The 25,120-nt window shown below is 37.4% G+C and overlaps 1 protein-coding gene across 1 annotated transcript in view; it reads right to left on the bottom strand.

Moving 5' to 3' along the window:
* The window catches only part of LOC143179321 (uncharacterized), a 78,637-nt gene that overhangs the window by 31,036 nt on the left and 22,481 nt on the right, over nt 1-25,120 (bottom strand). The window contains exon 3 of the mRNA XM_076378505.1: nt 5,200-5,314. Coding sequence (XP_076234620.1) covers nt 5,200-5,314 — 115 coding nt within the window. The remainder of the gene's footprint in view (nt 1-5,199; nt 5,315-25,120) is intronic.

Genomic DNA, 25,120 nt, shown 5'->3' with positions numbered 1-25,120 from the left:
GAAAAGAAATCTTACTCTATTAACCTATTTCTCCATGATTGTTAGATGGAGAACTCTGACTACGAATAGTAATTATACATTAAATTATATACTATAGTAATTTGACCAAATTTTAAAAAAGATCCTTACTGGTACAAGTCTGAGTTGGGTTTTGTTGCTATGCAATAAATCTAGATATCAGTTATAATTATAATTCTTTCTATCTATATATATTCTGACATTTAGAAACTTATTTTAGTAAACTTGCAGATAGATCATAGTAACCCATGAGATCCTGTAGTGTTAATCATAGTTGCCGAAGTTATCCTTAACAAATAATTCGATCGTCGTTAGCCTTAATTAAAATAGCAGATGGTTGAGGAGGTTCATCGAGAATTCGCGATAGTCGAAAATCGAACATATAGTACCTACCGTCGGGGTAGTTAACAACGGGTTGACTCGCGGCTAATTCGAGTCTGCCCTTTAATTATGGTTCTGCGGGCCGGCGGCGCATCAGCAGGTCCCAGCCTAATTAGATCAAACGCTCACGACAATTTCATTTGCTCGTGATTCGCCAATTAACGTGGTATGCGCGATCGTCCTCTGCGTTCGGTGTCCTCCGTTCACACGTATTTAATACTGATATGTAGCTATGTAGTCGAACCTAGAATTGATTAGTTTTCTACGAGCTATCTGGAGAAGTACATTTCGAATTTTCAAACAAAAACTAGAGCATTGTGGCGATCTACTAAATTCTAAGAGAAAATTCGATATTGTATGGTAGGAAATTTGACTATTATGTGTCAGCAGACTGTGACAAAGGAATCGTTTGACGTTTAAAGAGAGTGTAAATTACGCGGAGAAACCTAAAACGGCTGGTGAACGCGAAATATGACGTTAATAGATGAAATAAGACTCCTTCCGGTCAATTTTGACGTGAAATAACAACGAAATTAGATTTTAATAAATTACGAGGTTGAGCTTCCACGGTACAGGAAAGGAAACCGAGATTTATAACGCACGTTATTACGCAGAGCGTAGCTAGTACGATTTATATCTTGATTTATCTCTCCAACATGCTTCTCGGATAAGTATAGACGATCGTCCGCATTGCGTAATTCGAATTTGTATAATTGTTTCACTGTATGGGAGAATTTCGTTACAGGAAAATTGATTCTATATTATTATCCAAACATTATTGCTTAATTTACATCTGCAATGGTTGGGTATTTAAAATCTTATATAGTCATAAAAACAGAGCTCTTTTATGTGCTGTCGATTTCCAGTACATGGAATTATCTTGTTTGTATTGTCTGATTGTTTAATATTTGCCTAGGTAGATGTACATCATTCTTAATTTTTCGGTTGTTACAACAGAAAGAGTGAATTGCTATCAAATCAACTTTATCAAATTTGTACTCCCCCGACTTTTATAATTCTTTGACGTTTTGCAAATTTATATCCTTTTATGCGGAACGTGCATCTCCGTATTTTATTGTCCTTCACTTTCAATTACTTTCCACCATTTGTTTTCATCATTACACATGCCCTGTTTTATTCTTTAAGCTATAAGCTTACAGCTATAGAATTTCTTTCTAATAATTTACAGAATTCATCATCTTTTGTTTAGTCCTTAGTAATTAGCTTTACCGAAAAGCAAATTCACGTTGCATCCCTTGAATTGGACCAGCTTCATGAATCTTCTGGCGAACCGAAGAGGTAGGTTATTCCGCGATACTCCGTGAAATTTCCACTTAACAACTTTCACCAGCGTACAACGATTCGTCTTTATTATGGCTCTCCCAGTTCAACGAGGCTCGCTGAAGTTTATTGAGCGAAGCCATACACGAGGGAGATGTGGTTCTTCATCCATTTTACAAGTCGGCCTCGTCGTCCACTCTCTCCAACCCTTCCGAGAAAGATAAGATTTTCTGAAATTTATCGAGTCGGGGTTCACTCGTGCACGCGCGCTATGATTCTCATTTTCACTGGCGCGGTCGAGATCTTATCGGTTTCAAACAAATTGGGAACATTCATCGAGTAAGGAATATGAAAAAGAAACGTTCCAGCGTGTATCCTGCATCTGTAAGCGGCCATGTAGAAGATGTGCATCCCTTATCTCCGTACCAACGATTCATTCGATACTAAATTTTCCTTGAATTTGAATCCTCTGGGTTATGCAGGCATTTCTACGATTAATTGCTTTCAAATTTGTTTCGTGGAGATAGGCCCTTTCATAAGTAGATAATCAGAATTCTTTTTAGCTATTACCCATACTGAACATCAATTATGCAGAACGTTCAGGCCGCGAAATCTGTTCGAATGGAAGTCGAAGATAAGTTAAGAGGAATTTGACACGGTATTTGTCCGGTTAAATTTATACAGATTTCATTCAAAGCGGTCGTCCGTCGTGAATTACAAAAGGAACGAAACGATCTGCGTGCAGGAATTCGATCAACTTCGTTCGTGCGATACACATATGCAATTTCGTATTTGCAATCCAGTCGAAGCAGTGACGCTGGCCCGAAATCGATTTCCGACCGATTCATCTAACGGTTACATATATTTTTTCTCTCTGTTTCCTTCTCGTTCTTTCACTGTTTCCTCCACCTCTTTTCACCCTTCCGTTTTACGTCAGATGACAGCCAATTTTTATCCCAGTGATTGCATTTGCAATTCCCATGCGAAACTCCCGTTTCCGATCGCGTCTTTCACGCTCCTCTGATCCCTTTCCCGATTCCTTTCGCGCAGGCTTCTCTTTTCAAATCAAGACTACCTACTTATATTTTAACTTCTTTCCCTTTCTCAGCGATAATTGTACAAAGCTTTATCGGGAAACCGTAGTATTTTTGTAACTAAAGGAGTTCAGAAAAATTAAAAGTGTATTATGTTCCAGAGCCATGTTTCTAGAGAAATTTATCAGTCACAAGTCACTATACTAATTAAATGTAGATAATTCTTTATTTACAGCATCTTATGTTAATTAAAAGTTACAGTTTACCTGCTGGTCATTCAAGGAATTTATTGCAGATTCCAGACTAATAAAAACTGAAAGCTTTTTACCTATCTTAAAATTTTTTGCAATCTTAAGAAGAGGTCTTTGTATCACAATAGATTTTGAGACAAGAAATAAGAGATGTAGCCTACAACATTCACGATTTATGATTTCATTTAATTGTATCTAATATTCTTTTTGATGTTTCAATAAATTAAATGCTTCTCCTTTTGCAATATGTATATCGGTATCTGTCATTCACTGCAATTTTCAATGGAAGCAAAAACACGATGAATTATTGACGGGTCTGTGGTCGACTTCGTCTCGTTGAGAAAGTAATTTATAGCCTAAACTCCAGGCGGTGCTTGCAACAACAACTTCAGACACGATCGAATACCTACTCCTTGTGTAAAATGTCACCGACAGCAAACAAATTTCGCAAGTTGCTGGGTATCGACCACGAATCGCAGTTAATCAATTATGGAAAGGGAGCCTTTAATGAAGAAAAAGGGCTGAAAATAAAGGCGCATTTAGACTTTACATTTTGAACGTGCATCGTGGATGATTTACCTCCAGTAAAAGGTGTAAAGATTGTTTTCATCTGCATTTCATTCGAACTGAATCCAAAGTGAACAGTCAACGAAGTAGAACTACAGTATTGTTTTAATATAACTAAAACACAAAACGTGGATATTTTGGAAGTCTGAGTTTTCATATTGTAAAAGAAATGCTAGAGCTAGTTGCATGATTAACTTCTCTACGTAAATGTCAGAAGAGACTTGCGAAACTTCTGCGCCATTAAATTCGCTTGGATTCCCATCCAGTGACCCAAGAGGACATAATATCCAAGAAGGAAAGTATCTTGGATCAATTCGGCAATAACTGGTGATAAGTCGTCCCAAAAATTCCCAAGCCTGGCCAAGAAAGAAAAGCTGTGCGGATTAAGTGGACGGACCAGCTTATTCGAGGTTTCCAAGATGGCACAATAGTCTCGAGGAGGTGGTCTATTCAAGGGGTGAAATAACGTCTAGCGCGATTTCCAATCTTTGTGCCGAAAATCGTGCTTGATCCCCAACGCAGGGGAGGAAGTGCAAGCTAATGGAACCTTGGAAACTTCTTGATTTGCCAGCTCGCAAGGAAGAAAAGGGGACGTCGGGATGGCCGTTTGGATTACAGGCAAAATACGACGGAACAGAATCCCTTCATTCCTTAACGCGGATTTTCTTCGCCGACTGCAACTCTCTAGTGGTGCATCGTCTCACATAGAAACGGCAGAGAGGACGAAGGGAGTTTTGAGAATGACTCGAAGAAAGCAATTTTTTCAGAGTGGAACTGCTGGAAAATTTACACAGTACTTAGCAATGCTTTCCCAACCGCTGTTCCGAAAGCTACTATTTATCAGTTTGCACTCGAGTCAGAGCAACTTCTCCTCGACAGAACAAACATGACAGTAGAATGTGACCAAGAAGTCGAAAAATGAGTTCGATAAAGGAAGGCTAGAGAAGAAGAGGTGGCAATAGGATCGTAGAAATTTGCCTTAGAAATAGATTATGCCCAGGAGTGCGAGGGAAATTCTGTTATACTTCGGGGGAAAGAGATTACAAGATGTATCATCACAGAGGCTTGCCAAGCCTTTATGAGGCCGTAACCGTCACGATAATCGACTCCTTAATGCGGTGTAATAACCAACGATTGAAATGAACCTCCATTGGTCATTCACTGAATCACCTTTATTAAGTAGCATCTCCTTAACAGGTTGATCATAATGCTGTAATGAATGAAAGGTTTAATAGAATATTTAGGGTAAACGTGGCAAATATCGCCTTAATACTGCTCCCCAATTTATTTAAGTGATGAGTAATGAAATCATTTTGCCATTTGTAGATTTAAATCAACAACTGTATCGAAAAGTGACTTTCGTTATGCCTAATTTTGCCATCTGTATACTATAATACAATTTCGCCTAATCGTTAATTAGGCGTTATTAATTACTGCATAATTATCTAAGTGAAATTGTGTACTACAAAGCGCCTCCCTTTTAGCAAGAATTTTTCCGTTCAGGCTGCAAGACACGATCAGCGGTGGTTAACAATGTATAGGCATGCCAGTATAAGCTCCGAGTAACGAAGGGGTTCATTTAACGTCGATAAAAATGCATTGACTTGATAAAGAGGTTAGTGATACATTTAATTATAGATGCATGCGACAGGGCAATCAACTCTTACCTTATTTTTGATACGACCGTGGGCGTGAATTCTAATTGAAGGAATCCTAACTCCTGCGGCATAACATCCTCTAAACTGTTGTACCTTACGCGGGTACAAGGGGGAGTGGAAATATCTGAAAATAAAAAGAGAAACAGAAAGATCATTTTCAGCTTCAAAGCACGTAAAAAATTATTTAGGACAGAAATAGAAGACAAGCTTATTAAATGCATTGACATTATTAAATATAGAGTATGAAGTTTTAGCTTCTCTCGATTTAATAAAAGATAATAAATTTTCGCAAAAAATACTCTGCCTGCGCTTTCCTTTCATTATGGGCTCCTGAGAATAAAAGATGTAAGCGCTTGCGTAGTTATAATCCAACGTGGAATTTAGACACGTAAACATATAATCAGTCTTCGATCTCTCGAACTTTTGCTGGCATTTTTGTTCAATTTCAGAACAGCATAAAGGGGTGAAAGGGCAGCGCTCGGATAACGAGCCAACCGCTGTAACGTCGAAAAATCAATAGGTACGTACGCATTCCTCATAAATAAATATGAATATCACGATACTCCCTTTCACTAAAGGGCATCGAACGTGAATTTATTATGACGGCGACGCCAAAAGCGTAGAAGTAAAATTGGTATCCACAGAAAGTCGAGTCAAGTCAAAAATCTCGAAAGCGTCTTGAACACCTTTAACCCTTCGAATTTACAAGCCTTTCGTGGCCAACTTACCTTAAGACACGAAATAGCCTCCCCAGTCATGTTCTTTGTCAAAGGCTGCCCCAGAGAGACAGATTTGTCATGTTTAGAGTCAGATCGTGGAAGAACAGCCGATCGTCGCGTCGGTGGCACGATGTCCTAGGCTTGGAAAAATCAGAAAATGCGAGATCCCCAATGAGCTTGCTCGCACGGCGCGGCGGGCGTGAAAGGACCGCATCGATTTTACAATCTCCGTGCCTCCTCCTCTCTTACTTTTACAGACTATTACCCCTTTCGTATCTTCCTCCCAGCCTGATAACTTCGTATCCCGAAAATTTCTCTCTCTTTCCGCGATGTGCAACTCCTTTTTCCGCTTCCCTCCTTTCTGTCTTAAACTTGTCCCGCCTCTTTCTTTTTCCACCATTCACGCTTTCCTCTTTCTTTTCGGTGCCGTATCAGGTTTTGGTGATTCACAGTTAATGACGCGAAAACAGACCTTAGCGAGATTACCATACATAAAGCGAACGCAGGTACTCGTGAATTATGAAAAAATTTCGCTCGTTTCCCTGGTATCTGGCATTATTGAGAATTTTTCGCATATGGAAGCGAGCACGTTTCGCAGATGAATAGGAATGCTTGTATGTGATTACGTTCTGATATTATTTCTTTGGATCTCAAACTTCCAACAAATTCTGTTTTGATTTATAATTATTGAAAATTGAATTCCTTTTTTCTCCTTATATTATCTAATAAGTTCAATTATAAAATACAGTCGAACCTCGATAACTCGAATATCAAGGAAAAAGCTAAAATCTTGAGATCACATGTCTGTTTTCGTTGTTTGTAATTGGGAAAACAAAGAAAAACGTATGAACGCAATGAAATCGTGCGTCAAAATATCGCTCGTGTGCATTGGTCCTTACGGCAAGCTTCATTTCGATTTATAGAGATTTTCGCAGCGGAGCGGAAGGGAATGAAGAGAATCTTCGTGTTACAGGGGTTTTCGAGCCAGAGGTTCGACTCTAAATTACATTCAGCAATTCGTAGGCACTCTTCAATTTGATAAATTTAATTAGTAGTCAGAAGAATTTATTTTGGCTGCAATAAATTCTTTTAATTCGCCTGAATATGAGGAAAACGTATAAATGACTGTCAGAACTACTACCCTTCTTACGTAATATGAATTCATAATTTCATATAATTAAATATGAATGGAAAATTCATATGTAAGTATGATCCTCACAGAAATATTTCAAGTTATTCGCAGCAGAAAAGCGCGTCGATTCACTGAGGAAATATTTTAGCTTTCAGGAATGTATTTTAGCGGTTGGAGTCGACGACGCGGCTGCAACTCGGGAAACAGACGGCGTTTAATATTTATACCGTTTTCTGAGAGAGCTCGCAGAAATTCGATGGACTCCTCTGCTTCTGTCGAGACGGAGATCTAGCATCCGGCTGTGTATTTGTATGCGCATCCAACTATTTATTCATCAATTTACATGCGCTCGCCTCTTTACGTATTTAATCCTCGTTAATGTTTCACACTCGAAGCTCGTATCTTATTTGACTTCGTTACTTGCTCGTCTTTTAGCCTGAACCCTGCGAAATCGTCGTGTAGTACGCGTTCCGCTTATTTGGGATATGCTCGAGTGTGCAACTGTGTAACCACGAGATATAAAGGGTGCTCAAGATTTATCAAGTTAAGGTACCTATGAGTACACACATACAAATGTATATAACTGATAAGACATACGAAACGAAATAAGAATATTTAACCGAGACGAATTCATAAATTAGTTGTTTTAGAATTAAATATCTTCCTCGAATAACATTCATATGTAATTTTCTACAATTTCTTACATTTTATATGATATATTTTTACACTACTGTCGAGATGAAATAGTGTTTGTCCTGTTAAAAAGTAAAATGTTTGGTGATATTCTTAGACTTATGTAGGTATGGAGTTTTCGTCAATCTTAACAGTTCGAATTGAAGTAACTGGATTAATCAGAATGATGCCGAAACCTGAAAACACGCGTGTGGCTATTGAAAGTTGTTATACTGGCACTATGACCATGTAAACTGGCAGTAAAGACCTAAATATCTGGAAAGTGGTGGTCGTGTGGATACTATACATATGTATAATATGCATGCTGCAATATTGCATCTAGAGTGGTGCCATTAGAGCAGAGCGTCAGCTTTCGTGGCGTCGCATCGCATTTCGTAGTGGTTTGTTGTTCTCCTCACGCCTTATTATCTGTTCAACCGACCTCCTTACTGTCTTTGCTCTTCAACTCGTCAACACTACTTAGCTCCTCGAAACTCTGATATTCGCTAGTTTCACAAAGGCATTCACGATATTAAACTTTTCTCAAGAAACATATTGCATTGTCTTTAGGAAATTGTACCAACATTTCTCTCAACAGTCTGAATTACGACGAATGCTTAATGACTCACGGTTCATTTTAGAAATTTCGGAGAGCTGAGAAATAATTAAATGAATGAGAAGGATTAATAGGGAAAAATGATTCCTTGGTTTTCGACTGGAGATCAAAGAAGAATACTACCCGAGATCAAAAGCTCTTTGCCAGCCACTCCTTCAGGGACATCTTCAGCGATGACGTTAAGTATTCATCGGGCGTTTTCGAGTCTTCATATCTTCTCGTCACTCTGCGTGACACGAAGGTGGGATCTCAGAAGCGCCCCACTCCCATAACCGCCATTATCGTTCGCTTCTGACTCACGATTCTGCAGCTCGCCCTTCGACTTAACGCCCCATCCGCCTTCAGCACCATTTCACCTCGAAATTACATACAAGGGAACCGAAAGTATTAATTCTAAATAGTTCGTCGTCTCTTGGAAGACATCAAAGAAGACATCCTATGGTGTGGAAATCTCGTAATACTCAAAAGACGTTTCATGCTAGCGTTATTATTAAGAACGCACGAAGTGAGAGCACTTTACGACCTATCTTTTCGAAATTTGCAAAGAAGAATCTTGAAAGGAAGAATTTCTGTAAAAAGCTGTACATACACACAAACTTTCATTAAAATTAGAATGTTTGGGTGAGGTGAATTTCTTTATACCTAATATGTATAGTAGGTATGTACCATAGACTTTAGTGACTGACTGTAGTTATGAACAATTAAATAACAGGTAGCTATCTATGCATGCTATTACGATGCACTATAGTATTCAGTGTTGAAAGAGACTATGAATTCCTAATGAATTTAAAAGATTATCCCCAGTATAAGATCGCGGCATGTCTTTATCATAACTCTTCAAAAATACCTTAGTGAGTTTATAGAACTTTCTAAACGAAATTACATAAATTACTAACATGTCTCTATTAACTCTAGAAATAGTAAATAGCTGAATTGTGGTTTCGTTTAACCTGTCAAAATATTTCTTTCATTCTTTATCTCATTTTCAATGGGTTGAAAGTTACTACGACGCAATCATGACAGAACCTTTCCACTTGAACTTCCAAAAACGAGGGTTGCTACAAATGATTGTGTCTCGCCTGATTGCAGGCCCTCTTAAACTGTCGGACTCCATTTGCCGACCAGTAGAAAACGCCAGATACTAACGGACGCTGACGTGATAAGAGCTTTCATCCCACCGTCTACTTCCGAGTTTTATAGAATTCTATGGCTTTTTACGTTAGCTAGCAGGTATACGGAGCAAAGAGGTTGTAGGGTTGTAGTACGTGGTATGATAAAGCTCCTACAACGAAAAGGGTTTTTGGAACGAAATCGCGAGCCTGTCAAGTACCAGCAGGAGGAGCTGCGTCTGTCACGCGCAAATACTCCTCTGCAAGGATGGCGTGTTTGAAGTCTCATGTTCTCAGAAATCCGAAGATTCTCTAAATATGAACTCTTTATGAAACTGATAAAAATCGAACACACGCTCGAAACGTTTTTTCCAAAGAATAAAAAAGGAAAGAAAACAGGAAGAAAAATTTATTACGTTTCCATCTCAGAATTGAACAGTGAAACCATCCACTGCGTTTTCAGCTTGATCTTTTTACACGTCGGCAAACAAAACAGCTCGTTCCTGTTGCTTCTCGTTTGCACGAGGAAAGTAATCCTCTATCCATGTCTGCGAAATTATACCGGAGAGCAAACCTTTATCTACCCAGGTGCAGTCTGTAAATTGTTCCACGACTATCCGCCAGTCGACTATTTGCCAACCCCGTGACTCAAATATTCTTTTTGCAATGGAAAAGGATTCTTTGTTATAAATCAGCCTCGTAATTTGGCAACTGGTTCCCTTTGTTCATTACGGCGCAGCGACGGTCAATTTTATTAACGAAACCTGTCCTACAATTTGATACGCCTCGTTTCAACTAAAATTTTTGAAAAGTGTGACTTAATTACGGATTAATTAGCGCTGTTAACTCTTTTCAACATCTTCTAAAATCCTCAAAATATTTTCTGTTGCAATTACAGTGTTTTTAATGATAAAATGAATCGAAGAGAGACAGATTAAATACTGTAATGATTGTATAGGATACGATCTTGCTATAACGAATTCTTGTTTATAACTTCGTTTAGATTGAACAAGTAATTTGACTTGAAAGTCTCGTTCAGATTACTAGCCTTCGTTTAGTTAAGTGTTACTTGAATTCAAGCCTCCTGAATTTAAATGCGTTGAAGGAAGTTCATAATTACTTTCCACATAACATGCACTTGTGTCAGGTCGCTCGAAGTTCGTGCAATACAAATTCAGACCGTTTAAGACGCCTCATTTCAAGTGAAGGATACTTAAAAGAGTCCTATCTTCATTTGAACTTTGTGTATGCGAATGTACATCTTTTTCTACTGTTTTATCTTAGCATCGGCAAGATTACAGTTCGTTAAAATAGAAAGGAGATAATTTCCTAGTGTAATAAACAAAGCTACTTTGCAGGTAGTACAAAATGAAACGCTTATAAAGGAAGTACGTACAGTAGGTTCAAACCATTGGTGTTCGTTTACGTTAAACAATTATACCGTGTCTGGCATTTAGGGAAATGTACAAATGCTCTTTGCAAATTCTTAAATTTTATAATTCGTTCGAAACAACCTTATGAATACAGAAACAACTACTACGTAGGATAGTGGCTGAATTTTTATGCAGCATTTAAATGCCGCGGCTCACTACCGCACCATTAATTCCCACGATCGTTTCGCTTCAGGTGACGTAAAAAGGAGACGTAGAGAAAGAATACAATGTCGGAATTAAATACGGCGAAATATCTGTTGTAAAACCGGCACGAAATGGTACAGGATATGCATCTGATGCATCAATTTACTTGCGACTGACTTTAAATAAATGCAAAAATGTCAAAATCAGACAATCAAAAATATCGCTTGCTTTTATAGAAATACATATGCATGCTTCTCTTTTTTAGAGTACTGTGCACATTTTTTCAATATCGAAATACGTTATTAAATGATTTCAATTCTATAAAAGGGACAAATGTTTAGGAAGTGCCATAGATTAAAATCAAGATTTTAGGTTCATAGTAACTCTTCAGTGTTTCGATATTTAACTATCTACTACTATTAAAACTTTTGTTTTGGGAATTGTATTCTTCAGTCTAACAGCATAATTAAACGGTAATTATATAAGAAAATAAAATTAGAACGCTTGAAGTGTTTTACGTTATGTGGAAGAACAAATTTAGCATGAAATGAATGAATGTGTATACTCTGCACTTAATATAACATACTTAAAATTGCAGTAAGGTTTGCTATCATTTTGATACACTTGCCAGCGATAAACTTAACTTAACATTTGACTGGTTTTATAAATGAATTGAAATAAACAAGAAACAGATTCTTCGTAAATGAAATGTATACACAATTTCCATGTACCACTTTGTTACTATTTTTTCCTGAAAAAAGACAGGAAAAATAATGGTCTATAAAAATATAACATTTTATTCGTGTTCATTAATGCAGCACCTGATGACTGCTTAAAACGTTGTTATTCAAATTTACCGCAATTAGACGAAACAGAGCTGAAATATTCGCATCAAGAAGAGACAACAACTAATTAGAACAGCTACTATTATTACAACAGCTTATTAATAAAGCTATAATCCAGCTTGACAAGAACCCTTTGCTGCACCATAATTATAGATAGGTAGTATTAATCCGCCATTGAACCAGCATTCATTATCCACCGTTCTCGTTTCCTACCCTATACGCTAATAGCCTTTATTCGAAGTTTACTGGTTGCAAAATAATTTATGCTGCATCCAGGTTGCAGTAATTGGAACACAGAAAAAAATATCCGAGTAAAAAGCTACGTAATAAGGTCAATAAATTCCATTTTTACACTGATATACTTTTAAACATACTTGTTTGATAACTAATTAAAATGATTCAAGAAATAAATATTGTAGTAATCTATCATGCTATGGTTCAACAAGTTATATGAGCTACCTTAGAAACTTAAATAAACGTACTCAACAATGATTAAAAACGTCAATTTTCAGTGGTGGTTGCACGAATTTCTGATGGTAAATTCTTTACTCTAGCAAAACGTACTTTGAATTCAAAGAATACCTAGACGTATTTCGAACAAATCCTCGACCTGAGCTCTCCACATAGAGCACGTTCCAGGTAACTATAGTATCAAGTCGAGAAATAAATTTACGCTCAGGAACGTGACCTAATGAGAATGGTGTCGCGCTTAAATTGAAGCAACAATGTGGTTGTCTACTTGCGGTCGCAGTGGAGACACATTTTTCGAATAAAACAGCATTGAAATTCAACAGCGCATGAGTCGACGATGGAAAACTCTGTTCATCGAGCTTGTAATTGGCTTGCAATACGTTTGAAATTGGTTAGAGTGTACTGCATTCAGGAGGACCAATGCACTTTTTGAGCCAACCCTTGACACGAATGACCTGATTCGGGAAAGTCAATAACTCAATAACCAGACGGCTCTGGCAAATAACTTGCAGGTCGATGTGTTTGTTCGTCATACATGTGATTGATGATGACTGGTATGGAATGATGGAGACACCGGATTTGCTGGGTCACACTTGACAGGCCGATAAATCGGACCCTCCCGCTAATTCGACTTTCCCCGCGATGCAATGCTGTCCACCATTTTCATCGTGAAATTGCTGAGCAATGATTCGTTGGCTGATGTTAGAAAATGGTAACTTGGATTTTGGGGCAGTCTTTTTAATTGCATTAAATATATTTTAAATTATATTTTCTAAAGAATTTTCTCGGGAATTATTAGTAGAGAAATAACAGTTTTTGCACTAAATGGCGATATTATAATATTTCTTTAAAAATCATGGTTTTTTAATTATATTATGTAGGTAGTTTATTTATAGGTGTATGAGTATTAGAAAGAATAATAGTTCTTTCAAGTTAATTTTCGTATAAGCTTAACGAATCACGCTGATGAATAGTATTTCAGAGTGCTAGCAACAAGTACTTCAATATTAAGAATCTAAATAATGAAAGATATTGAAGTCAAAGATAATCACACCGATGCCAAGAATTTTACTTGTTGACTCTACAATAGGTATTGTCTGCATTCCAAGTAGAACAATTTTGGAATGAAGTTACGTGTTGGCAGCTATTAATTTTTCACCTTAATGGAGACAATATTGTCATCAGTTCTTCACAGGGACACAATATAATTTTGGGCGCTTCTAAGTCAAGTTTACCCTTTCGCAGAACATTTATAGACGTGTACTGAGTGTTAATCGAAAAGCAGTAAAAAATGTTATCGAAGCGGAAAGCGTGCGTGTCTTGGAGTTACGACGATCATATCTGAAAACAGATTGCTACGTTCGTAAAACTCTATGTTCGAGAACAGCAGTAAATTCAAACTATGCGTCGATCGTGGAAAAATTGCTGAGTTGAATGAATCGAAAGGGAAACGTCTACCATTGGCAGCCGAAGAATAGAAGGGGATTTACTTGTCTACTTCCCGGTACGTACCGTCAGCCATTACGAGGGCAGCATGGTTTGGCTTAATCTGACGCTGACACTGATTCGTTTTGGATTAACTCTTCTTTAGTCGGTGTCAGACTTTAGTTTGTCATTTACCTTTACTTATCGGAACGACGTATATTTTGATAAATCTGCTTAACGTTTGGTTTGACATTTTCTTTGAGTTGATAGACATAGATGGTTAAAGGCGTTTAGAAGATATCTCTGTTTAAGGTGGTTAGGTAGGAGTTTGTTAATAAGCGACAAATATAAAATTGGTAAAAGATTGTAATAATAATTTTGAACTGTATTGAGATTTATTGAAAAAAGTTGAATGTTGACAGACGTGATTGTAATAAGAAAATAAGACATTCAATTGACTAGCTTTTGACAAATTTTTACACAAGCCCCTTTTTTCAGTAGCTGCCACGAAAAAGCCGTGAAAACTTCATAACACTTTGATATAGTTTCATAGCAGTTTTAGTAAAGTTCCTGAATGTACTTTTTCCCTTTCAATTTTTATTAATAATTTGTCGATAACTACGTGGGAAATTGAAATCCAAATTAATTTTGCTGAAAACTTGAACAAAATTTAAAATTCTCACGTTTATCTAAAAACTACCATGATCTTCTAAAATAATTACAAATCAAGTTCTTAATATAACACTAAACCACAGCCACTGTCCTTTTCTTAATAAGAAAAATTGATCGATTTGTTATCAAATGGTTCCAATTTATTGTTAATCTGCCATTTAATATCGCCGTGTTAAAAAACAATTTGAATGAAAAAACCTATCAAGTAAAAGACAGGAACACTGGAGAATCAGGGACTTACATGAGGATTTCACGAAGCGATGAGTCGTAAAGGCAACCACCCGGAAGCGCTGGAGCAGCGCCAAAGATGAAATGCGCGTGTCTCGGTAGAGTTGTTGATGCCTCCTGGTGCCCGACGGAAGGGTTACAAGCGAGTTATCGCGAAAAGAAGCCATCGAAATGATGTTTGAAATTTATTCTCTCCATTCGTGCTGCGTTTTCTAGGGATTTGAACAGATAGTCGTTCGATCACGGAATCAAATCTAGCAGATACGCTAGATTTTCTACAGCTTTAGCAGGTAAGATTATCGGATTATCTCTATATAACTTGTACAACAGCAACACGAATTACTATGTTCTACTATATAAGCGTCATTAGAAACGTAATAAAAGTCTGATAATAAGGCAATTTTCAGACATTTTATTTTTTTAATTAGATGTGAGACGTATTGGCTCAAAATTCTTTTAATTCTTCTATATTATTAAGAATTATCTGAGAATACGATGAAAAGGATTCTTTATTAAATTTAACGAAACTCAAGTGTAAGACTGAGTTTTGTTATCAAATTTTTCTCGAAACAAATTGACAATTTCATAGAGGACACGATCAATATCCCCACTGAGCTTTCAAGGTAAAAAAGAAACAAAAACAAAGTGTATAAATTGTGGTTGGCTTTGATCTAGTCTCTAGTGCATAGTAAGCGTATATTACTCCTGTGTTACTCGCGGTGCTTTGAGGACATCGAATATCGTGCATATTTTAAAACATAAAGAGAGCTCAGTCTTGGCTTGCTTAAAGGATTAACATTTTTATAGGACTCAGCCCATACAGTGCATTTTCCCTATTAATTTGTGCAGCGAAAGAACTGGAGCGGAAGTTCTTTAGTACAATCTCCGACACCTGTAATTGCTTTTCCTTTCTGGTATATACAATTTTAATGATAAAGAACGTTATAATCTAAACAACCTGTTACAGAAAAGCGAGTCAGAATTTTGTAAGCTTGCAGTAACCATTTACTAAACTGGAAATTTAATATACATATTCTGTAAATTGAATATACACACTCAACAGAAACAGTTGATAAATAATCATAGTTCAATCGCATAAAAGGTGATAAAAGAAGTTTTACTCTAGTGTGAACAAAAAGTCTCCTCAAATTGCAGTTGATAGGAAACCTTTTGGAACATGCAGCAACAAGAAACGACAAAACGTTGATCGTTATTGCCTCAACGAAGCCACACCTTTATACATAATTATACAGTGTATTAGTGCTAATTAATGACTATACAAATACCTCTTGCATCCACTGCTCACTCCTTATACCCATATACGGGGCACGTGGTAAGCTATCAAAGAGCATCGTGGTGAAATCTAGATGCATATTCCAGGGACTAACGCGAACCTTGACAGTAAAGTTCGACCGACTGGATTGAACAGCCGGAAGCGGAAGGAGACAGCGAGGACGCGGATAATGATCAGAAAGTTCATTAAGAGTAGATCGATGGATGGAAGCAGATATTAGCTACCGGGCATAGAGTATCGCAGCGAGAACACACTGGCTCGTCGCGTCGGCTCCATCGATTTCCGGATTTGCCAGCGGTAACGACCCACCGCCCATCTTTGCTTCATCTGTCGTTCATAAATTCTTGCGCCGCGCGTTCTCTTGCGTTTGCTCGTAAACAGCAGGTATGATGTAATAATAGAGTATCGAGGCGGTACGATGATCAAAGGACACGCGTCGAACAGACGATGCGTGGGCGCGTTGAATGACGAGACCGCCCAAGTTACCCACGCTGTCGCGTGTTACACCCTGTATTTACGGAACAAAGAGTCAGCAAGGTAATTGGCTGCGTCCAGAATGCGAACAATAAAGTTGCGAAATACCAGCTAGTTCCTGTTGACGCCAGGCTAAGCTGGACTCGTGCTACGGCTGGGAGTTTGTTGGATATTTAGATGGAAATGAAGGAACTTCCTGCGGGTGCGACTTGGGAACTATATTAATTTCGCTGTTACGTGGTTATGCGATTTTTGAACCGCTGCTGTCCCGAATTATTGATTTTCCCGGCAGTGTTTAGGCTATGGCGCTAGTTTGAATTACAATTTTGAGAGTGGCAATCAAATTGCTATAAAATTCGGGTATTATGCTAACGAATCGTGCTATTTATGGTTGATATTAAACCTGAGGTACGTAATATGGTTTCACGATCAAAATTTCGGGATGAAATTTCGGTATAATTTGATTTTCATAAAAGCAATTCTACTTAAGGTAGTTTTTGGGCAAACATTCAAGTTCAATACTTCGTTCAAGTTTTTTAGAGAAACTAATTTGAAATTGCAAAAGAATCCCGCGCGAAATATGAAATTAATTTACGATACAGATATAAAAAAATTATTAATTAAAGTTGATGCATTTTAATATAGTTACATATGACGGAGTCGAAAGAAGAAGTATTAATTTCTGTAAAACTGTCCTCATAATTTTTTCGTAATTGTAAACGAAGCTAGTTAAAGCAAATTTCCATAATTATCATCTACATTTATCTTGTTTCAATAAATTTTAATAACGTTAAAAATAATTACCATAATTTACAGATTATTACACCATTTTTGTACTTGTTTCTGTTGATTATCATAGTTGGCTAAAAATGACCTTACTGATTGCTGCGATTCACGGACTGTTTTTAATTGCTTTCCTATAAATTAAGTCATTTACAATGAGAGAATGTACTATAATTTAAATTCACTGTGTGCTTTATCCCTTAGTATATACATATAGATTGAATGGGCGCACAGTGGAAGGTTTATTTTCATACTATTTTTAAAATAAATTTCCGTTGCCGTGATTGAAAATACGCGTAACAATCGGGCAAAGGGAAATGCAGTGAGCGAAAATACTTTCTCTTCCTAGTCTATCCATTATTTCGACACGGAACGCAACTATCCATTAGTCTGAGAATGGATTTTATAAAATGCTTTTATGCCATCATCTCAGCGGTAGTAGTTAATGGAATTGATGTCCAGACGCGAATTAATGGAAACTCAAATTTAACTAGAATCCTATCACGCTCTCTGAAAATGAAATTCTAGAACATGAAAGTAATATACCTACTGTTTTACTTTATCAGTTCTCAATGAAACGACCATACTTACATGTAATTCAAATAGGAATAAGTTGACGTAGCATGTACGCGAAGGTTTAAGGTTACTTAGAAATGAAATCAGAAAGAAGAAGAGTTTTCCACCTCAAAACATTTACCGAGAACAGCTAAGTGTTCATGTATGTATGTATGCATAAGTATATGTATATGTGTAATGATACATTTGAAGATCAAAGGAGCTATCATATAAGGGAAACATGTCCCCTTGACAAGAGCCCTTTGATGAACCCTGTCCTCTTGGCGAAAGGTAGGACAGGGTCCTTGGCAATATCCTTGTGTTTGCGTTAAGCTAGACCGACCCTCAAATTAATGGTAGCTTCAGGAGATACATTACATCCTTCAGTAACATTGTCTTTAAAAGAAAAAGAAAGTATTTAGATAATACTTAATTAGTAAGTGCTCCTAATTCACTCCTTAAGCAACAGGTTCTAAACTTACCTATCTTTCTTCTATTATAGACTAATTTACAAGTGAAACGTATTCAGAATGTTCTACTTTTAGTAGTTTTGTAAAATTGTACATTAGTTAATCGAACGTATTTTATGCAACTCGAATCAATTTCTTCATTTATGAGTAAGGTATTCAGTAAAATCTTTAGAACTGACTAAACAATTACTTCTCAGGAAAAAACAAGTAGGAAAACTCATATAAAATTAAAGAATATATATATTTAAAATTGTATTATATTAATCTAAAAATAAATTAATGAAAATGGAAGTTCTCTTGTTCAAATAGACATCTAAATACTTCTTTCGTAAATCGTTTTTTAGAAATGGCCACCAGGATGATAATATTCGACCAATCCTCGATCAAAAGAAATTTTCCCTTCGGAGATAAAATCGGCTTGCCGACGGATGAGACGGGTATATCACAGAGCGGCTAATCTGGTTAGACGTTCCCTATTAATGCTAATCATTTCAGCATTTGACTCGGAAATCTCGCTTAATGTAATCTCTGTATTAGCCCCTGCTTTTCTCCTTTCCAGCGTCCTTAACTCTCGCTCAATCCCTCTGCCTAGTTACTGCTGTATTTTCCTGGAATATTTCTGTATTTGTTAATAACATTCTCGAGTTGATATCGATTGCATTCCTATTTCTTTTCAGAATGTACAGAAATATTTCGTGCTTGAGAGAATTAAAATATGGTAACATTGCTTCGACGATGATTTGTGCTTTGAAAAAAAGATATGTTTTATGCACAGTAATTGAAGATATTTAACGTTACAGTTACTAAAATAGGCAAGCTGACCATAAAACGTAGGAACATTTGCAAACCTTTTAGAATTGAAGGGACATGCAGTCACTGCGATTTCAGTTCGAAACGACAAACCACAACCTAACTTCGCTGTTCTTAAGTCCAGTTTTATCGCACAGTAGGCCTTATCGTAGTTTACAGGTCAGCGAATACAAGGTCGACATCTTAAACTGCTTTACACGCGGGTAAATCAAAATCGTGTTAAAAGACGTCAGTTGTTCTCTCCGTGACTGCCATCTGATATTACGACGTACAGACGGACTATAATTGCTCATTTTAATCTGCTCACAACTTGTGACTTCAAATTCTAGTAGCTAAAGTAAAATGAGAAATTCTGTTTATGAATGAATATTTATTGAACTACTATAGTAAAGTTGCGATTAGTATTTGTACGTATTGTTGTCAACTATTGTGAATTACTGTGAAATGTTAAATTGCCTGGGAAGTAGTTACTTGTAGTTAACCAAATTACTTTGAAAATTTCATAAACATTTGCGAAAGTTATAATTACTTTCAATAACAACTCGCATATTTCCTGATTATTATTAATGTACGTTACAAAACCGAACCAAATATGAAAAGTTTCTCTACAATTAGTTTCCTCATCATTTAAAAAAAATACAAAATTAGTTTTGTATTATCACAATAGCACTGTTGAACAGGCAAGTCATTTTGCAATTACAATTAACGTTTGCTCTAATGAGTTCGAAAATGACCAGTCTTTAAATCTCTCTGGAATCCAGATACGTGTAGTTTTAAGATTAATTGAAAGTGGCTAATCTTGGACTTGTACTGTCCTGCAACTCATCGTTTCAAATGTTGTAAGTACTTAATACTAAAGAGTTAAGTATAGTACCTAACTGAAGAAAACCCAAGTGGATCTCAGAGAAGGTTACTTTTACATCACGCTAGATATTGGGTCTCGAAAGTTGGTAAAACAGTTAAATGAAATAAAATACAAGCTCTGGTAACCAGAAACGTCGAGCAGCATCGGAAAACAGATATAGATTGATTAAGAGACGAAAGGGAACACTGGTCGTGAAGTGGCTGTGTTTTATAGTCGATAACCGATTTACTCGACGCAGCTGGTAGCGTTACATTTATCAATAATATTCGAAACTTTTCGGCAACTTCTGGTGTTTGCCGCGCTCGCAGGCCAGCCTCGATAGTCTATGAAATGCGGCCGCCGGTTTGTTGCTGCAAAATCAATATCACCAGCCCAACCCTTCTTGATTCCCTCTTTCTCCTCTGCATCGCCTTCCCTATTGCACACTCTCTTCCGTTCCGCCTTGTCGCGGCTGTACCCCTACACTTCTTTCCGGGACACTCTTATCAAAATAGCAGGGATGCGCGATGCAATTAAACCTTAACGGGGCCGTGCCATAGAGAACGAAAGTGCCTCTGAAATTAATGTAATAGGAAGCGGTGAGCATCCCTTTCCCCTTCTCGCTGTCGCCCCTTTTTCCATTTCTTCGTATCTAATTTCCTTGAAGTGCAGCGAGACATTGAGAGAAAACATAGAAATCCATGGGACTAAAATTCAACTGCTTCGATCTTACAAAGTACGTCGCCGCTTTTTTCATCAAATTGAAACTACTTTCTCGATGTTTTTAATAAAACGTGGTATACGGGCAGCGCATCGAAAAATATTAGACGCGTATTTCTTTTAGCTGCCGATATTCATGTTTAGAGGGTGAAAACCACCCCCAAAGTTGGGACGGAATATACATTTTTACCTTAGCTTATTGCTTATAAAAAGCACCATTTTTTTTATCTGCATTAATTTTTCAGATATTTACAAAAATGCAGTTTTCACTTCAACTTTGGGGATGGTTGTCATCCCCTCAACATGAATATGAGCAGCTAAAAAAGAAGTAAGTCTGTAATATGTTTCCATACTTTACTCGTATACTAAGTTTCATGAAAATCGGTAGACGACACTAAAGTGACGTTCCTTGTTAGTTCACAGTAAAGTATCCACCCCTATATGTTGGTAGTCGCCCTGCTCATCTCGCAGAATCGTGTAGGAAAAAATTGAAGCTCGAAGTTTACGACCAAGTTAACATAAGTAATAGATTTAGAAGGCTACGAAATCAAATAACACTGTCCCGAAAAAGACGTTCGCCAAGTCCTCTTGTAAACTTTCCCAACCACCACGTGCCCGCAGACAAGTCGCGGAACTGTCGCAGAATATGGTAGCGGAACTTTTCGCAGTTTCCCGGAGTCGTCGATGAGGGGAAAAATCAAGCGTAACCATCAGCCCTTCGCTGACAAGGAAACTGCATTAGGAAAAGCCCAACGTGGCTGCTGTCATTCCAGTAAAAGAGTTTGGGTTGGATACCGGTTCAGGGAACGGGAAAAAGCATTCTGCGCGACCAAATCGGCATGGTTGTTGGTTCTTTCCTACTCCTTGTCTCTCTTATTCAGTCTTTTAAACCATTCATCAGTTTCCAGAGGCAACAACTCGCGATCAACGCTGATCCATTGAAGACGCAGGCAGGCAATTTGCAAAACAAATTCTGGAGCTGACAAAAGGTTCATTGTTAGGTACGCAATGGGACTCGAGCCCTCTTGTTTAGTCAGGATCACTTAACCCACTTCTTTCTAGTGACAGACATTACCTCTTAACCCCGTGGCCAGCACCTAGTTTTTCAAAGAAACACTACGTCTAGAATGCATTGAATTACGAAATCACACGGCGTCCTCCACTCGACTCGACGAGACTGTGCTGCGCATTCGCGTCGTCCTGCGACCAATTCAAATAACGTGTATACAAGCGCCATTGTTAATCAGTACTTGCTCGCGATTCAGACGCGTTATTGGCTATTCACTTCACGGACACCTGCGCAATTCCATAGAGTCCTAATAATTGTTGGATGCATCTCGTCTGTGTTTATACCATTCTTCGTCCGTGTCATGAGATTTTTCATCATCTCGATGAAATTTAATTTGTTTACCTCTGTCGTTCGAACTTGGTCATGGGATACTGGCTTTGCTGACGAATTGATTAAAATGACTCGTGTTCTCTGGATACCCATTTCTTCCCATAATAATGCATTATGGTGAAATGCGTGAGTAGTTCCATACCTGGATGTTTTACACACAAATCTAGATAATTTTAGTTACGTTTGGATGTTAGAAAATAGTATTGAGATATTAAATTTTAGTGTAGATGGTTTTTATAGACTTTTGAATATTTTTAGATGATATAAAACTTGGACCAAAACACATTGTATTTGCAGATCTCGAAGTATGTTTGGACTTTCTTATCATCTATTTTTCTGAGAAACTTTGAGAGTGAAAATCTTAAAATAGCATAAGTAGTAATTAAATAATGCTTAGTGAAAAAAGGGGGCTGACCCTTTAGAAAATCCACTTAAAGTAGTTAGATCCTTAGAGTAACTCCGAAAGAGCAGTGCATGCTTACGTGGTAATGAGAGTTCCCTTTACTAAAATTTTCCATAAAAAGAACGTTCATGTACAATATTGCTTTAGTCTTTGATGAAGTTGAAGAGAATAACTTTTTATTTTCTTTAATGTAGTTTACTACATAATATATTTTTCAGATCATTTTCTAGATGGATATTTGGAAAATCTAGATCTTTTAAATACGATCTTTCGTATAAATATCTTGCACACTATATTATAATTTCTATTTTCCACTTTAAATGAGTTTCATGTATCATATCAGTACATTTCATGCTACTTATGTATATGTATATTTTTAATATTTAACGAGAGAAGAATTCTTTTTGCACGAAGTATTTTTTACACTCAACTTGATTCCCTTCAAAGAACTTGTTCTCAATACATGGGCAGAAGAGTATTCCCTGTGAGCCTGTGACGCATTTGAAATTAGGTTTGCATCCGTACCATCGTGACTTGAAAGATTCCTTTGACTTTTCTGAAGATCTGACCCACTGGGTGATACGGGAGCATAACAGAACAGCGACTACCTGATCGGAATCTTCTCGAACCCCTCGAGAGATTTTCCCGTTTCCTATATTCCCTTATCGCCCTCGGCCTCGCTATTTCCCGAACTTTCGTAGAGCTATGTAGAAGGTGAAAGTAGAATTGAATAGTTCGAACATCGATGCGAAAAAGCGTCGTGTGGTAGATGGAATAAAATAGTAGCACAATCTTGACGGAAGCTAACATCGAAGTCCGTATTCGTAAATAAAATATGTATATTTCGTACATCTGTACGTTGGATTAATAATTTCCATGTCAAAAAATAGAACATTATTCAGAAAAAAGTCTTTCAAAGGGTATTTTCATATTTCCTCGCAATAATGTTTTTCAACAGTTCTACTTTTAACTAGGCTGGGAAATTTATTCATAACAACGAAAACGTGTTTTGTGTAGCGTGCTGGTATTCAAAGAGGAGTGAAGCTCGAGCTGAACAATATAGGAACATAGACTATTTTTCACTAACAAGGAAACTAAAATGCACCTGAATCGCGGACATTGCGACAGTGTTAAATATACTAACGAATTTTTGTCTCCAGCTTTCAGTATTTATTCAAAACAGTTCCCATTAGTAAATTTATTAATTTCGATAGCTGCAGTACGTTTGGCAAATGTTGTCCGACTATGAATGACGTCTTACTACTGACAACCAAGGCCCTAGTCTATCAGCCATGTTCAAATAGGACATATTGTAGCTATTTAGCAAGGGTTAACCACAGTTCTGCTTGTCTCTTGTGTCTGCAGTATTCCAGTAGCTCCTACTTTGTGTGTTCTCCCGATTGCACATTGGACATAGCTGACCCACAAACTGTGGACTGCTCACGAACTTCTGGAATGTGTAATGCGGATTCCGTACGATTTTCGCTTAGGAAAAACCAATGGTAGAATGCACGGAACGAAGCTCCACAGGGAAATAATAGGGAAGCTTGTGTTCGCTGAATAGTTAGAAAAAAAACTGTTGGATTCTCCTTGTATAGTTATTCATATTACAGCGATTTTCGATAAGTGTCTACAAAAATATACATTGGGTAATTATAAATAGGTAGCTTAGAATAATGGAGATGGATATAACCATGGAAAGCTTCGACTTGGGGTCAATTCAAAGGTGAAGAAACATTAATTACACCTTGGATACTTCTACCGAATATATTTTCCTATCATACTGTGACTCTATATAGTAGAACCTCGATTAACCGAGTCCCAATTATTCGCAGTTCCTCATATCCAAAGTTACCTACTCTTCTTCGGTGCAATGACAACAGAACTATAACAGAAGATCGATTGTCTATCGATCTTCCATTCAATTTGCTATCAGGACATGAGGAGCATGTCTCAGCTTCCAGTTGCACGTTAAGCCAGCTAATCGATGTTCTACTGTATAAATATGCGGAAAAAGCGTTTTCCCATCATTTCAACCTTACAATAATAAATAATATGCCATAAATTGATCTCAAATTATTACTGTCACTATTATTATCACGTAATACAATCCTACAGTAAAACCATCTATCACTCATGTACTGAAATACTCCTTCCAGGCAGCAAGTATTGAATAAACAATAAGAACTCTTTGTGAAAGGCATCATTCGTAAAGTACAGCAACAAAAGACACCAACTAGAACGATTTTCCTTAGGAAAATGTGTATTGGGTATACGAAGGATGTCTCGCTCGATTTCCATTTGCTTCTTACTTTCCCACTTTCTCGTCAAGCAACGCATAGAACTTTCACGGATTCTCGCTCGTAAAACGAAATTCGCTGGGAGGCAGGGTAAAAAGTGGCACGTGAGAAGGCGAGGAGGTGATGAAAGATAAAGAACAAAGATTGAAGTCGATTCGGCGGAGGGAACAAAAGTTTCCACTGTGTTTCTCGTAACCGCGAAAGAAGCGGTTAGATCCTCCGCGACGGGGAAGGCAGAAGATAAACGAGCCTACCAGAGAGAGAAGAAGAAAGATTATACAGGCGCATAGGATGAAGGAGGTAGGAAATTTTCCTCTCACAGAGTCGAAATGAGTACTGATCTACGTCGGTAGCGTTAGAACAGCGGGGGTTGCCTCTCCCTGGCTTTTTCTTGCAGCAAGAATTCCGGTCC

This window comes from Calliopsis andreniformis, chromosome 5 (assembly GCF_051401765.1).
Source record: "Calliopsis andreniformis isolate RMS-2024a chromosome 5, iyCalAndr_principal, whole genome shotgun sequence".
Taxonomy (NCBI): Eukaryota; Metazoa; Arthropoda; class Insecta; order Hymenoptera; family Andrenidae; genus Calliopsis; species Calliopsis andreniformis.
Note: the sequence above shows the minus strand (reverse complement) of the source record. Positions and strands in the feature narration are given on the sequence as shown.